We start from the raw sequence: 14319 nt of genomic DNA, 5'->3' as shown, positions 1-14319 counted from the left end.
CTGAGATGTTCGGGGTTGGTGGGACCTTGGGCACATGGCCCAATGAGAATCTCTCTTTTAAGTCAAGGGGAGATACACAAAACTGTCAGGGAGAGATACACAGTTTGGGATTCATTGTGGTAGCAAAAAGGAGCTAGTTTATACCATTATTCCTAGAAATGGACAGCCTTGTCCAATTTTGGTTTCCCAAGTAGGGCAGTGGTAAAGAATCCACCTACAAATGCAAGAGATGCAAGAGACACAGGTTTGATCCCTGGGTCGAGAAGATCCCCTGCAGTAGGAAATGGCTACTTATTCCAGTATTCTTGCCTGGAAAATCCCATGGACAGAGGAGCCTGGTGGTCTACAGTCCATGGGGTCACAAAAAATTGGACATAATTGAGTACGTCCAATTTTGGTTTCCTCAGTTAACTCCTATCCAACTTTGAACAAACTGCATAACTTCTCATTATCTCAGGTTTTTTTCACCTGTAAAATGAGGACAATAATAGAATTTACATCGTGTTTGTCTGTGTTGATGTAATTCCATCGGTCATCAAGAGTTTACAACTCATTCCTGCCAGGACCATCCCACTTACCTTGTATGTTTCAGAGGATGGACTCTGGCCTTCTCACTGATTCTGTGAGCACCCCATACTCCACTAATCCTTCATTTTTTTGCCTAACTCACAATCAGTCTCCATTGCCTGCAAATCCTGAACACTAGATGTCATGTCAATTCTGTTTCCCTGCAAAGCTGGAACTCTAGAACCTCCAGCCTACGATCCCCTCAACTTCCAGCAGGATCCTGCCACCTGATATCAACAAGTCTGTTCTCTCCAAAGCTCGAGTCTGGAGTAATGATACCAAAACCATCCAGACCGGCTTCTTCGGGTTGGAGAGGATTTGACTGCTGAATACATACCATCAAGAGATCCCCCGGGCTGGAGCTATTAGAAATAGGGGATTCTTAGTCCTGAATTAACAACGAACAAACAGAAGTCCAGGGATGTAAAGGGACTTGTAAAAGTTATACAAACAAGATGAGATGGCTCCTAGCTTGGATACTTTCTGCAAAAAGACTGGTTGACTTATGTGGGTTGGGAGATGGGCTGTGAATGATGCTTGGACTTTGAACTTAAACCCTTACTACTATACTTGTCCGTTTTCATTTCTTTGCTTAGTCCCAACTTCTTTAAGCTTAGTATTACCTCAGGGCCTTTGTACATGCTGTTCCTTTTGCCTGGAACTCTGATTCTCCCACTCCATCTCTACTCTTCACCTAATTTCTTCCCCTCTTTCAGATCTAGGCTTCTCTCCCCCTTCCTAAACCACCAGCTCTAGGCTGATCCCCCTACTGTGCCCAGCATTAACGTTTGTCTGTTTCCTTCTTAGCAGTTCACACACTCAGGTATTACTTTTTTGTGTTTTACGCCTGTCTTTCGCACTAGATTGTACATTACCCAAGGACAGGGGCTCTGTCTTGTTATGGCTCAGTGCATGGTACAATGTTTGATAAAGGACTGGATGAATCCCAGAGTCACCCAACAAGAATAACTAGCTATCATCTAGTTTCCCAGTCTCCCTCCAAAACTGAAGCTTAGCTGGGAACAGTTGTTTGGCCACAGTCACAAAACCGGTCACTATTTGAGAGAAATAAGACTAGTACTCACAACCGCCATCTCCTCTAAGCCTTGAGTTGGGTGGTCCTGGTGAAGCATGGGTGGGCTTCACAGGGGAAAGGCCTTGGGACATAATTCTTGCCACCAAATCTAAGAGGTAGGTACTATCGTCACCATTGTCACCATTATCATCACTACCACCATCATCATCCCCATCTTACAGATGAGGAAACTGATTTGCGAGAGTTCCTGACTTGCTGGAATCCCCCAGCTGGCAAGTAGACGAGGTTCACTTCACCGAGCATCAGGACAGCGCCAGAGCCTCGTTCTGTCAGTCTGTACAATGGGCGCTTCCTGGGGTGGGCGGGGTGCAAGATGACTGAGGCAGGAGCTCGGCGGCGGGAGGAGTGAGGAACAGGGCCAGATCAAATTCCCCTTGGCAGCCCGCGGCCCTGGGCCGGGAGGGGGGCGTCTGGTTCTCATCACAGGCGGCGGCGGGCGGGGCGGGGGCAAGGCGCCGGCTCCGAGGGGCCGCCGTCGGCCGCCGGGTCCCACGCGGGGAGCAGCCCCCGCCCCGCCCGTCCCGCCCCTGCGGCCGCCCTCGGTGGTGGCCCGGCCCTCTCCGCCCGCGGCTCTCCCCTTCTGTCTCTGTCTCCAGTCTCAATCACCGTGCGTCTCTCCTGCACCCACTCTGTCTCTCTGCCCGAATCCCCGGCTCCCCTCGCAGATGAGGCGGGGTCGGCGGCGTCCGGGGGCCAGCCCACCCCGCCCGATCCAGGGCTAGGCGGAGGGTCTGAGGCTGCATCCGACAGACTGAGGCACCGACGCGCGGACCGGACCCTCTGAGAGTTACCCGGGAGAGGAGCAGCCGCCGCCGCCGAAGCTTGTACCCCGTCACCATGGTAACTCCTGCCAAGGCCTGGACCACCTTGCTCTGTCCCCTGTTGATGGGCACAGCCCTAGAGAGGGATGTCCAAGGCAGATTCCTTTTACGTTGAGACCACCTTCAGTTCCTGGCCAGAGGTCTGTGCTTAACTGCCCCAACCAGCAGGGGTGGGGTGGAGGATGCAGAAACCCATCTCTGGCGATGGCTTCCTTCCCTCCTCTCTGGACCTGCTTCTGTCCTTGTGTGAAGTGGATGCATTAAGATTGGATGTTTGGTAAACTCTGATACTGCACCATCCCATTGCACAGACCAGAGCTGAAACCTAGCTCTGAACCCTGGACAAACTTGGGGTGGTGTTACATTTCAGACCTGAGGCTGAGGGTCAGATATGTGCATTGTTGTCACTGTGTTTGGATGGGGAAAGGGTTCAAGTCCCCTCTTAGCCCAGTTGGGCACCACAGGGCAAGGTGGGTTAGGGTACCAAGGGGAGAGGAGGGACTTGTTCACCCAGGCTTGGCGTGGTGTTGCTGCTTTCGACTCAAAGAAACAAAGTCAGGTCTACTCATTGGTCCAAGAGGAAGTGCTCCCATGGGAACTGGGTGGGGAGGTAGGCCTAGGGGAGTGGGAGAGAGAGAAGGGAGGGTTATACCCCCCATGCCATGTCTTTCGGAGCTGGCACCTTGAGAAGGCTGGGGTGCTGTGTGTGTGTGTTTGTGCCAATATCTGGAAACAGAATGAAAGAAAAGCTTGTTTTCAAGGAATCTCAGCCCAGTTTCAGCCAGGAGCCCCGGGCTGGTTCACAGAAGTGGTGGGGATTTGGAAAAGGGCTCCAGGGACAGGTCACAACTTTAATCCCTGTGATGAATGAGGTTGAATCTGTGTCAGTTGAATTTGTGCACATGCAGACTTCTATACAGACAGGTTCACACATACACACACAGAGCATGCAAACATTCTCACACCGCTGAACACACATGCCCTCTTGAACCCGAGCCTTGTATGCCTGCTCCCCCAGGTTGCTAGAATATGAGCATAATCACCTGCATATACACCACAGACATACTGTAAAACCAGACTCCTAAATCCACGTACCACAGGGCAGGTGTACACACACGTCGCTCTTGGAGCTGTTTGGCAATAGTCATCATAAGTTAACAGATCTTCACCTCTCACCACAGGCAAGTCTCTGAGCTGGGCAATTTACATACAGGAGATCATGTAACTCACACCTCCTCCAACAGTAAACCTGCTGTATCTCCACCCCACAGATGGAGACCCAAAGCTCTGGGAACTTAAGTGACTGCCTAAGGGTCACTCTATCAGGAAGTGGCAATTAGGACACCCTGAATTCTGAACTTGCACTGGATGGTCTTGGCCACCCCAAAGCCATTTTTTCTGGCTTCAGACTTAATGCAGTTATTTGTTTTAGAATCCAGATGCCCTGCTGGGCCGCAGACACCTCAGATCAAGGCTCAGACACTGAGTGGCTCCTCTCAAAGGGTGAACAATTCTTTCCTGAATGGGAGTGAGGGATGGATTTTCCGCTTATCTCTGTCTTTAAATATTAAAGGTTGCCACTTGCCCATCTTTTCTGGAGTCAGCGTACTCCAGCCGCTCTGACTTTGGTTTCGAGTTTTCATGTTTCGTGCTCTCTTCTGCCACGGGGCCTTTGCACAACTGCTCCTTCCAGGTGGAACACCTTCCTCTAAATGAATTCCTATTCATCCTGTGTGTCTCCACCCGATGTCACCTCCTCAGGAAAGTCTTTCCCGAATCTTCTGCCTTTCACTCTAGCATGCTATGTATCTCTACATCCTGGCACCCATCACAGCTGTAATGTTTGTGGGGTGATTTGATTAATGGCCATTTAGTGTTCTGGGCAGCCCAAGGTCACAGAATCTTATGACAGGGGCTTAGGGCTTACCTGGTCCCACATTTCTTAAATTTCCATATCATTATAATAATTTTTGCATAACTACTTACTGGATAAGGTGTAAAGAAATTACAAAATGTACTACTTATTATTTACTTAATATTTTATTGAAATCAACTACTTTGTAAGTTTAAAAATATATTTAAATAGGAAATCTTATGCCCATGAAAAATCAGTATTCATTGTCATTAATAGAAAGTAACTGAACAAATAAATGCAATGAAAGTGAATATATATTAGAAAATTGTGGCTGGATCAAGTTGGATGTAGATGATTCTAAGCCTAGGACTATTTTCTTTCTCTTAAAAGAAGTAGTAGCTAAGTGTCTGAGAGGTGTTCCAGGTATATTGGCACTGAGCTTTCTCTTTGGTCTCATAAAGAGGACTGGGAGAGAATTAGAATAACTTTCTTACTGTGATTTCACATCAAGTTCATGTCCCCCCAGATCATCCCATGGGCCACCTGTGATCCCACCCCATGCTTTGAAAAATGCTGGTTGAGTCCAATTCAATTCACTCAACATTGCGAAGTACCTATCTTTGCAATGGTGGGTGGTCCTCCAAAGCACCTACTGTGTGCCAGGCCCTGTGTAAGGATCAGGGCCTGGAGATGAGTCAGCCCTGGTCCCTGCCTGGGGGGCTTGCAGTCAATGGGGAAGGCAGACCACTCCCTGGGAATTCTGTGCTGAATGATGAGCAGTTGAGTCCATCACTTTGCCTGGAAGCACATATATCATGAAAAAATTAAAGTTACGGGTCGGGGGAGTTCTTTGGTGGTCCAGTGGTTAGTACTCAGGGCTTTCAGTGCCCTGGGTTCAATCGTTGGTCAAGGAACTAAGATTTCCACCAGCAGCCCCCCCCCCCAAAAAAAATGCAAGTGGAGTAGGGCTCTGAAGGAAGAGCTCACCCAGTCTGGGGAGGAGCTTGTGGGAGTTCAGGATGTGCTTCCCAAAGTGGGGACTCCACAAAGGGTCCTGGAAGGGGAGACTTCGATGGCACTTAGATGAGCATTTCTCATTTTACAGCTTTTCATCTTAATGAGTGTTGCTGCTGCTGCTAAGTCACTTCAGTTGTGTCCGACTCTGTGCGACCCCATAGACGGCAGCCCACCAGGCTCCCCTGTTGCTGGGATTCTCCAGGCAAGAAGCAGGAACACATGATAATAAATACAAATAAATTCAAGTTGAGAATGAATTGACAGAAAGATGAATAGGAAGTATTGGGCTGGCCAAAATGTTTGGGAAAACCCAAACAAACTTTTTGGCCAACCCCATAAATAATGGATATTAAACAATAAATTAGGCTAGGTGAACAGTAAGAAAAACTCATGAATGAGATACATGGGTCATTGGGAAGCCCTGAGCTAGGGTGTATTGTGTATTAGACATAGGAAGGGGATTCTGGGGAGATTAATGGGCCACTAATGCCAGGCTTGGAAAAGGAAATGGCAACCCACTCCAGTATTCTTGCCTGGAGAATCCCATGGAGGGAGGAGTCTGGTAGGCTACAGTCCACGGGGTTGCAAAGAGTCGGACATAACTGAGCTACTTCACTCACTCAATGCCAGGATGAGCTGCTCAGGCATTGGGGAGCTTCTCAAGATAGTTGAACAGTGGAAGGTACAGTTGAGTCTGTGTGTTAGAAAGACCATCATGGCCAAAGGGGAGCCTAGACAGGTGGCAGGGAGCCTGGGGAAGAGGCAGAAGAACTGGTAGTTATGTGGGCAGGTTCATATGCTGGCTCTACCATTGACTTGGGCTCAGTTTCTTAATCTGTAAAATGGGAATAAATATACCCATCCCATAGAATGTTGAGAAGATGAGATAAAAGAATGTATGGAAATTTTTTAGCATAAGACATGCCACAGAAGACTTGCTCAGTAGGAAGAAGCCCTAGTTATAATAGTTATTAACCTTATGTGGTTTGGGTGGGAGATGAACCCCAGGGCAGAGACAAAAGGGCCAGGAGGGAAAGGAACAAACACAGAACTAAGGCCCAGAGAGGTGAACCAAATTGCTCAAGATCACACAGATGATACACAACAAAGCTAGACTTGAACGTGGGCCTGCTGACTCCCACTTGCTTTTTAGTTCACTGCATCTGAGTTGTTTTTCCAGTTTCTGAAAGTTTTTTTTTTTTTTTAATAAGGAGCCAATTCTCACTCATACTTCCACCCACACAAAACTAAAAAGGATTCAAAGCAGGAGAAGCTTTAGATGGATGTGAGCAATAACTTCCTGGCACCCAGAGCAACAGAACACTGGTTAGATTTTCCTGCCTGGAGGAGTTCAAGGGGTGGGTCCCAGGTAGTTGAGCCTGGTGGTCACAGCTTGATACCCACCAGGCTGCATCAGGCTCATAGATGTATTCGGTTTGGCCAAACTTTAAAATATTGGGAGGTTTTACTAAAATGTCAGTGGATCTGGCAATGCTGGGCAAAGGCAGCACTGGGCTGGAGCTGATGAAATGGGGCATGTGCCCCAGGAGCCACAGCTCCCTACGGCTTCCCTGATTCTGAGGCCCACCATAAGGGGTCACTCGCCAAAGGGCTAGAGGGGTTATTTTCTCACACAGAGACCAATTCCGTCTTCCATGTCAACTCTCAGGCCTCTGTAGGCATTTGCATCTGTGGCTGCTGGTTTAGACCTTCCCTGGACCTGAGTAGGAAAATGGATGAGACAGCCCTTTGTGAACTTTCTCACTACCTGTGGGCTAACTGACCCCATTGGGAAACCACATGCCAGGTCCAATCCTTCCTGGATCTGATTATACCTTGAATTCTAGAAAGGCCCCACTTGGAATGGCCTTGGAGATAGATAAGCCCAATGCTTCCATTTTACAGATGGGGAAACTGAAGCCAAGATGACTCGGTGAGTCAACGGTGGAATCTCATCTTCCCTTGGCATTTCTGCCACAGAGGGGAGTAGGGGTTGAAGGTCGTAGCCTGAGGATACTGCTTACCTCAGCTTTCCTCCACCCTCTCTTTTCCCAAGCTTGGAGGTGCCGATACTAGGTGATGCTAAAATTTACTGTGCCTGTCGGAGCAAATGCGTAAAGCTGGACCTTTAAGAGCTCAGCCCACCTCTCAAACGGCCCAGCTAACCACAGCTGGTGAGACCATTTAAAAAGGGAACCAGACTTAGAAACACACACACACAATCACACTTTTATATCCCCGCCCCCCAATTATAAAATCTCTACAGGCTAGTTACAGAGTGTTCGGAAAATCCAGCGACTGAGGAGGAAAATTAAAACTGCGACTTACAAGCCCCTGCCCCTCACAGCCCTCAGGGGTAACTACAGTTAACACTTTATTTGATGGCCTCTCAGCTTACACACATTTTTACACAGTGGAGACCACACTGCATGGGAATTTTTCTTTAAAAAAATTCTAATAGTCACAAGAATACTTACCGCTGGAATAGGAGAGTGGTCTGGGTGGGGACCTCTTTCTTGCAGGGAGGGGCGTGGAAATCTTGACCTTTCGATTCGGGTAGTGGTTCCAGGGGTATGTACAGAGTTAAAAATGCATCAACCTGTGCCTTTTATGTTGTGTTAGCTGTTCAGTCATTTCCGACTCTTTGCGACCCAGCAGGCTCCTTTGTCCATGGAATTCTCCAGACAAGCATACTGGAGTGGGTTGCCATTCCCTTCTTCAGGGGATCCTCCCAACTGAGGAATCGAACCCAGATCTCCTTCATCGTGGGCAGATTCTTTACTGTCAGAGCCACCAGGGAAGCCCGTGCACTTTCTGTTTGCTTACTTGATAAAGATAAGACTTAAGATTACAATAATAATAGAGGCTCTTTGCAAAGACATTGATCAGAAATTTACAAACACCCATACTCCCCGCTCGTCTTATGCCCAGACAAGACTGCCGGGAACAGACACTCTTCTCTGTCCTTTGGCATCATACAAGGTACCATGGGTCATTCCAGAAGGTCTGTGAGCATTGTACAGGTGCCAGCCTTGCGGGCCGATCCGGCCAGGCCCATTGGTGTTTCCATCTCTGGCACTTGGTCACAGGGGAGGGGGCTGGAGGGCTACAGACAGGCTCTGGGCGGTGACACCCTCTTCTTTCTCAGCTTCAGGCTGTCTCCTGCCTCAGATTCTGTCGAGGAGCAGTTAAAGGTGCAGCCAGGCTGTGCTCACAGGGGAGGAATGGAAACATGTTGATTAAGTTTCACGGAAATCATTTTGAGGGGCCCATGTCTAGCCGACGGTGTTTGGGTTCCTGTGGTCCCAGGCTGGGCTGCTCGGTTGATTTTGAGTGGAGAATGGCCAATTTTCCTCTCTGCAGCTGCCTGGGCCCCGTCACTGTGTGCTTCCCCCAATACTTGGACAGCTTATGAGCCCCTGGGGTTCAGGCCTGTAGCAGGTAGTGCTCTGGCCAAGAGCTCAGAATCATGTTAACTTAGAACATTCTTCCTTTTTACTGGCTGCTCCATATATGGTTAGAGTGTGCGGCCAGCTGAGCCAATGTGTAAAAGCCAAGGCCTCCCAGGCTACAAGCCTCTGACCGTGAGAGGTAAACAGAGTCTTTAGGTCCCACTCGAAACAGGGCAAGACAGCTGGGAAGGGTGCCCCCAAGTCTGGTGGCTGTTGGGGGCCCCAAGGCAGACTCCCAGTGATAAGGCAGAGGGTGGATTTGACCCTCCCAGACCTGGGTTGGATCCTGGCTTTTTCTCCCCTTCTCTGTGACCTTGGGCCAGATCAACCTCAGTTTCTTTATCTGCAAAATGGGATGTTCCTATTTTGCCCCTAGGATGGTTGTGTGTGGCCAAGCAGTGTGAGTAGAGAGTGTGGTTCACAGTAGGTGCCTGGAAACTGTTGTTAGTATGGGGGGGACCCTTGTGGATTCGGGAAGGGACCAGATGTCTTCATATAGAGGCCAGGACTTGAGCTTTGTTCGACAGAATGAGTAAAAATAAATAACAATTAATAACAGTAACAACAACAGCAACAACTTTTACTTTTCTTATGACTTCCTACATCCCTTATCTCCTTCTATGTCCAGAATAGTCATCTGAGCAAGACAGGCAGGGGACTAGAATTCATATTTACAGATGGGGAACTGAGGCTCATCATTTTTTTTCCCCCAGACATTGGGATGCAGACTGTAGTTGAGTCACAGGTGGTCCTAGAGTGAAACTAAGTAACGTGGAATAGTGTGGTTAGAGTCTGTCTCTTTCAAACTCTCCTCTGATCTGAGCACCCAGGGAGTAAGCCTCCCTCTGTGAAAAGATGTCTTTAACACCTTTCTAGAGTGTGGTGATCAGAGAGTGTTCTGACCTTCAGGAAGTCACCAAATATCCCTAGAATTTAATGGCAGTATTTGTTTTCATTGTTTACTGTTTGTTTTCAATATTTTTTAAAAATATAGTTGACTTACAATGTTATGTTAATTTCTGCTGTGCAGCAGGGTGGTTCAGTTATACATATATACACACTTTTTATTATTTTCCATTGTGATTTACCGGAGGATATTTTTTAAAGCAAGCGCTGCTTTCTTATAAGTTTATTTACTGTTTTTATTTTTGGTTGTGCTGGGTCTTTGTTGCTGTGCACAGCCCTTCTCTGGTTTGGCTGTGGCTTCTCACTGTCGTGGCCTCTCTTCCCTACTTCGTGCTGTCATGGCTACGGGCTCTAGGGCACATGGGCTTCAGTATTGCTGCATGCGGGCTCAGGAGTTGAAGTGCAGGGGCTTAATTGCTTCATGGCATGCGGGATCTTCCTGGACCAGGGATTGAACCCATGTCTTCTGGGTTGGCAGGTGGATTCTTAACCACTGGACCACCAGGGAAGTCCTACCATAGGGTACTGAATGTAGGTCTCTCTGCTACACAGCAGGACCTCGCTGTTTATCCATTACCTTTTGTTTTTTTTTTAATTAAATTTTACTGAAGTATAGTTGCTATGCAAATCCATTACTCTTTTTTTTTTAAATGGTTTATTTTTATGGAAATTGAATAGTAAAAATAGATTTTATATAATAAATGTGTAATTATTTTATAGTTATATATTAAATTATTTGCATAAATATACACTTACAGAGGGGCTTCTCCAATGGTTCAGTTGTAAAGAATCTACCTGCAATGCAGGAGACACAGGTTTGAGGTCTCAATCCCTGGGTTGAGAAGATTCCCTGGAGGAGGGCGTGGCAACCCACTCCAGTAGTCTTGCCTGGACAATCACACGGACAGAGGAGCCTGGCAGGCTACAGTCCATAGGTCACAAAGAGCTGGACATGACTGAAGCAACTGAGCACACAGTTACATGAGATATACATATATATGGCTATTATAATAATACATGTAAATATACTTATGAATAAATATAAACAAATACATATTTCAATACATTGAAAAAATAAGTATCAGTTCAGTCGCTCAGTCATGTCCGACTCTTTGCAACCCCATGAATCGCAGCACGCCAGGCCTCCCTGTCCATCACCAACTCCCAGAGTTCACTCAGACTCACGTCCATCGAGTCAGTGATGCCATCCAGCCATCTTATCCTCTGTCGTCCCCTTCTCCTCCTGCCCCCAATCCCTCCCATCAATAAAATAATATAAAAACTACCCAATGCATCTTTGGTTTATTTTTGGAGTTACATTCTAGTTAGGCCAACTTATATTGATTTTTCCATTTAAAGTAGTGATATAATAATAATTGTAACCTGACTACAAAAAAAGCAGTGATGGCTGTCGTTTAAAGTGCTTACTAAGTGCTAGACTTTGGCAGAGAATCTACGTGTACTCTCTCACTCAACCTGTCTCAACTCTTTAACGCAGGTAGGATGATAGTCTCCAGCTTTAAAGATGAGGAAATGGAAGCAAAGAGAGTTAAGTAACTTGCCAGGTCATGTGACCAATAAATGGCAGAGCTAGACAAACCGACAAAGGTCTAGCACAGCTGAAAATAATAAATAAATGATTTTTTAAAAAAGATGCAATTATGTATGTAAGTTTTTAAGAAGTAATAAGCGGAGGGACTTACCTGGTGGTCCAGTGGTTAAGCCTTTACGCTTCCACGGCAGGGAGTGTGCGTTCCTTCCCTTGTCTGGGAACTAGAATCCTGAAGCATGACCAAGAGATTAAAAAAAAAAAAGTGAGTGGATTTGAAGAAAAGTAGTAAATGATGATAGTACAAAAGGTATTAAAAAGAAAAGGTATTCAGATACTCTAATATTCATGAAGGTGACAATAAATGATTAAATTTCCAAAAACAAAACAAAACATAGCTAGCCCAACTCCATGTGCCCACGAGGAATGAGGCCCGGCAAGGAAGCGCCTACTCCAGGCAGCACAGCAGAGTAGGACCTAGGAGAGGGGAGGGACGGGTGGCAGCCTGAGTCAGGGTGTCTGTGTGTTCATGGGTGTCAGACAGGGTCCCCCAACTTCCTGTCCCCACTGCTGGCCTCAGGATTAGATGGCCAGGGAGGAGAGGTGGTATTGGGATTACTGGGTGTTGGCCAGGGGAGGCATTGAGAGAGGTCCCCAGGCCAGATGAGCTTTTCCTTGTTCTTCGAAATCAAACCCCATCCCCATGCTAGTGTGAAAATAGCGCCTCCTGGGCTTGTGCACTGCTGTGTGTGGGGGTGTGTCCCCTCTGAGCTTCCTGCTGTCATGCCAGGACCCTCCTTCCTTCAGAATGGGGGCTGTAGACATTCTTTCATTCGTTCTACAGAGAGCAGTAGAGGGCCTCCCTTGCGCTCAGCTCTGTGGGTGCTGGTGACCCAGCAGTGACCCTGACACTTGTCTAAATGCCCTGAGCTAGCATCCCTTGCTTTATAGCCTCCTGGCATTGGAATCTTTCTGGGATGGAGAAATGCATTTTTCCTTCTCCTCAAAGTCTCTATTTTATTCCCTATCTCCAGGGACCTCATTTAGAAAAATGATTTTTCTGCCCTAGATAGGCCTTCTTTATGTTGAAGTCTTATTTATTCTCGTCTTGCTTTACACCCCTCAACAATAGATGGACTCATAACGGCACCCAATCTGGGGCAACAAAAAGGGCTTTCATCAGGCTTTTGAAGAGCTGAAAATCACAACCCACGGATCCCACCAGACCTGGTTGGGAACCTCTGGCCTTGTTCCACTTGCCCATTTTACAGGTGGAAAAGCTGTGACTCAGAGAGGGACACTTTATTCATCCCTCCACATTTACTGAGAACCCATTTTATGCCAGGAACGAAGACCCTAGATGAATAGGAGCCAGAGCTGGCTGTGTTAGTTTCTGTTGCTGCTGAAATAAATGACCACAAGTCTACTAGCCTACAGCAACATGAATTTGTTATCTTGCATCTCTATAGATCAGCAGGTCCAACTCATTGGGCTCACTTCAAGGTGTTGATGGGCTGCATTCTTTCCTGGAGACTCTCAGTGAGAATCCGTTAGCCTTCCCCAGCTTCTTGGAGCCGCCCACATTCCTTGGCTCTGCCTCCATTTTCAAAGCCAGCAGCATGTCCTCTCTCGGATGCTTCTTCCACGGTCACATTTCCTCCTGACTTTTGCCTCTTCTGCATTCTCTTCCACTTTTGAGGATGCTTGTTACTGGATTGGGCCCACTTGAATAATCCAAAATAATCTCCCTATTTTAAATCCAGCTGATTAGCAACTTTTATTCCATCTGCAATTTTAGTTCCTCTTTGCCACGTAAGGGGATTTAGTGACAGGTTCCACAGATTAGAATGTGGGCATTTGGGGGTGGGGGGCGTTATTCTGAATACCACTCCTGTCCTCAGGGAGCCTGGGCTCCACCAAGGGAGACAAAATCAGTGTGGCGTTCGCCATGGAGGCTGAGAAAAGGGGACACTTGACCCAGCTGGGATGGGAGCGGGAGGTCAGAGAAAGTCTGGAAGAGATGATGGACTGGCTGGGATGTTGCATATGAGAAGGAGTTAGTTTAGTGAGCATGGAGGTGGGCGGCATCCCTGGAGGAAGGAACAGCATGTGCGAAGCCTGGAAGTGAGGAAGAGAGTGCTGTGTCCTTGTGGCAGAAGCCTGGGGAGAATAGTGAGGCTGGAGGCCAGGCTAGCTGCTTTCTGAAGCCAGTGAGAAACCTGTGAGCAGGTTTTGAGCAGGAGACTTGCAAGGCTAGGTTTGCATTAAAAAAAAAATATATATATATTTATTTGGCTGTGCTGGGTCTTAATCGTGGCACATGGAATCTTCGATCATCATTGTGGCATGCGAGATCGTTGGTGGTGGTGCTGGTTGCTCAGACGTGTCCGGCTGTTTACGACCCCATGGACTGTAGCCCCCCAGGCTCCTCTGTCCATGGAATTCTGCAGGCAAGAATACTGGAGTAGGTTGCTATGCCCTTCTCCAGGGGATCTTCCCGATCCAGGGATCCAACCCAGGTCTCCCACATTACAGGCAGATTCTTTACTGTTTGAGCTACCTGGGAAGCGAGATTGTTAGTTGCGGCATGTAGGATCTAGTTCTCTGATCAAGAATCAAACCCAGGCCCCTTGCACTGGGAGTGTGGAATCTTAGCCACTGGACCACCAGGGAAATCCCCCAGGTTTGCATTTGAGAAAGATCACCCTGGGGTCCTGTTGGAGAAATGGCTGGGAAGGAGACTAGAGATGGGAAACCAGTGACGATGTGATTCAGTAAAAGAAGTGATGGGGACCTGGATCAAGGCAAGGAAGGGGAACAGAGCAGAGGGAGTGGGTTGGTGAACTGTTGGAGATGAGAAGACTATAGGATACAGTTGACAGTTGCCTGTGGGCAGGAGAGGCAGGAGGAAGGGGCAAGATGATGAGCAGATTTCTGGTTTAGGAGTCTGACTGGATGAGGGGGCCAATCACTAAGGTAGGGTTGTGGAGAAGGAGTAGGCTTAGGAGGGTATGTGTTGATGGTCTGTTCCCAAAAACACCTAGGGAAGGCATCCC

The 14319-nt window shown here is 47.6% G+C and overlaps 1 protein-coding gene across 1 annotated transcript in view; it reads left to right on the top strand.

Annotated features, from left to right (window-relative positions):
* Window positions 1-1985: 1985 nt before the first annotated feature.
* Window positions 1986-14319, top strand: part of KIAA1755 — a 38908-nt gene continuing 26574 nt past the window's right edge. Inside the window, exon 1 of the mRNA XM_003586816.6 lies at window positions 1986-2503. Coding sequence (XP_003586864.3) covers window positions 2501-2503 — 3 coding nt within the window. The 5' untranslated portion in view covers window positions 1986-2500. The remainder of the gene's footprint in view (window positions 2504-14319) is intronic.

The sequence above is a fragment of the Bos taurus genome, chromosome 13 (genome assembly GCF_002263795.3).
Source record: "Bos taurus isolate L1 Dominette 01449 registration number 42190680 breed Hereford chromosome 13, ARS-UCD2.0, whole genome shotgun sequence".
NCBI classification, from domain to species: domain Eukaryota; kingdom Metazoa; phylum Chordata; class Mammalia; order Artiodactyla; family Bovidae; genus Bos; species Bos taurus.
This window is presented reverse-complemented; position numbering and strand designations above follow the sequence as displayed.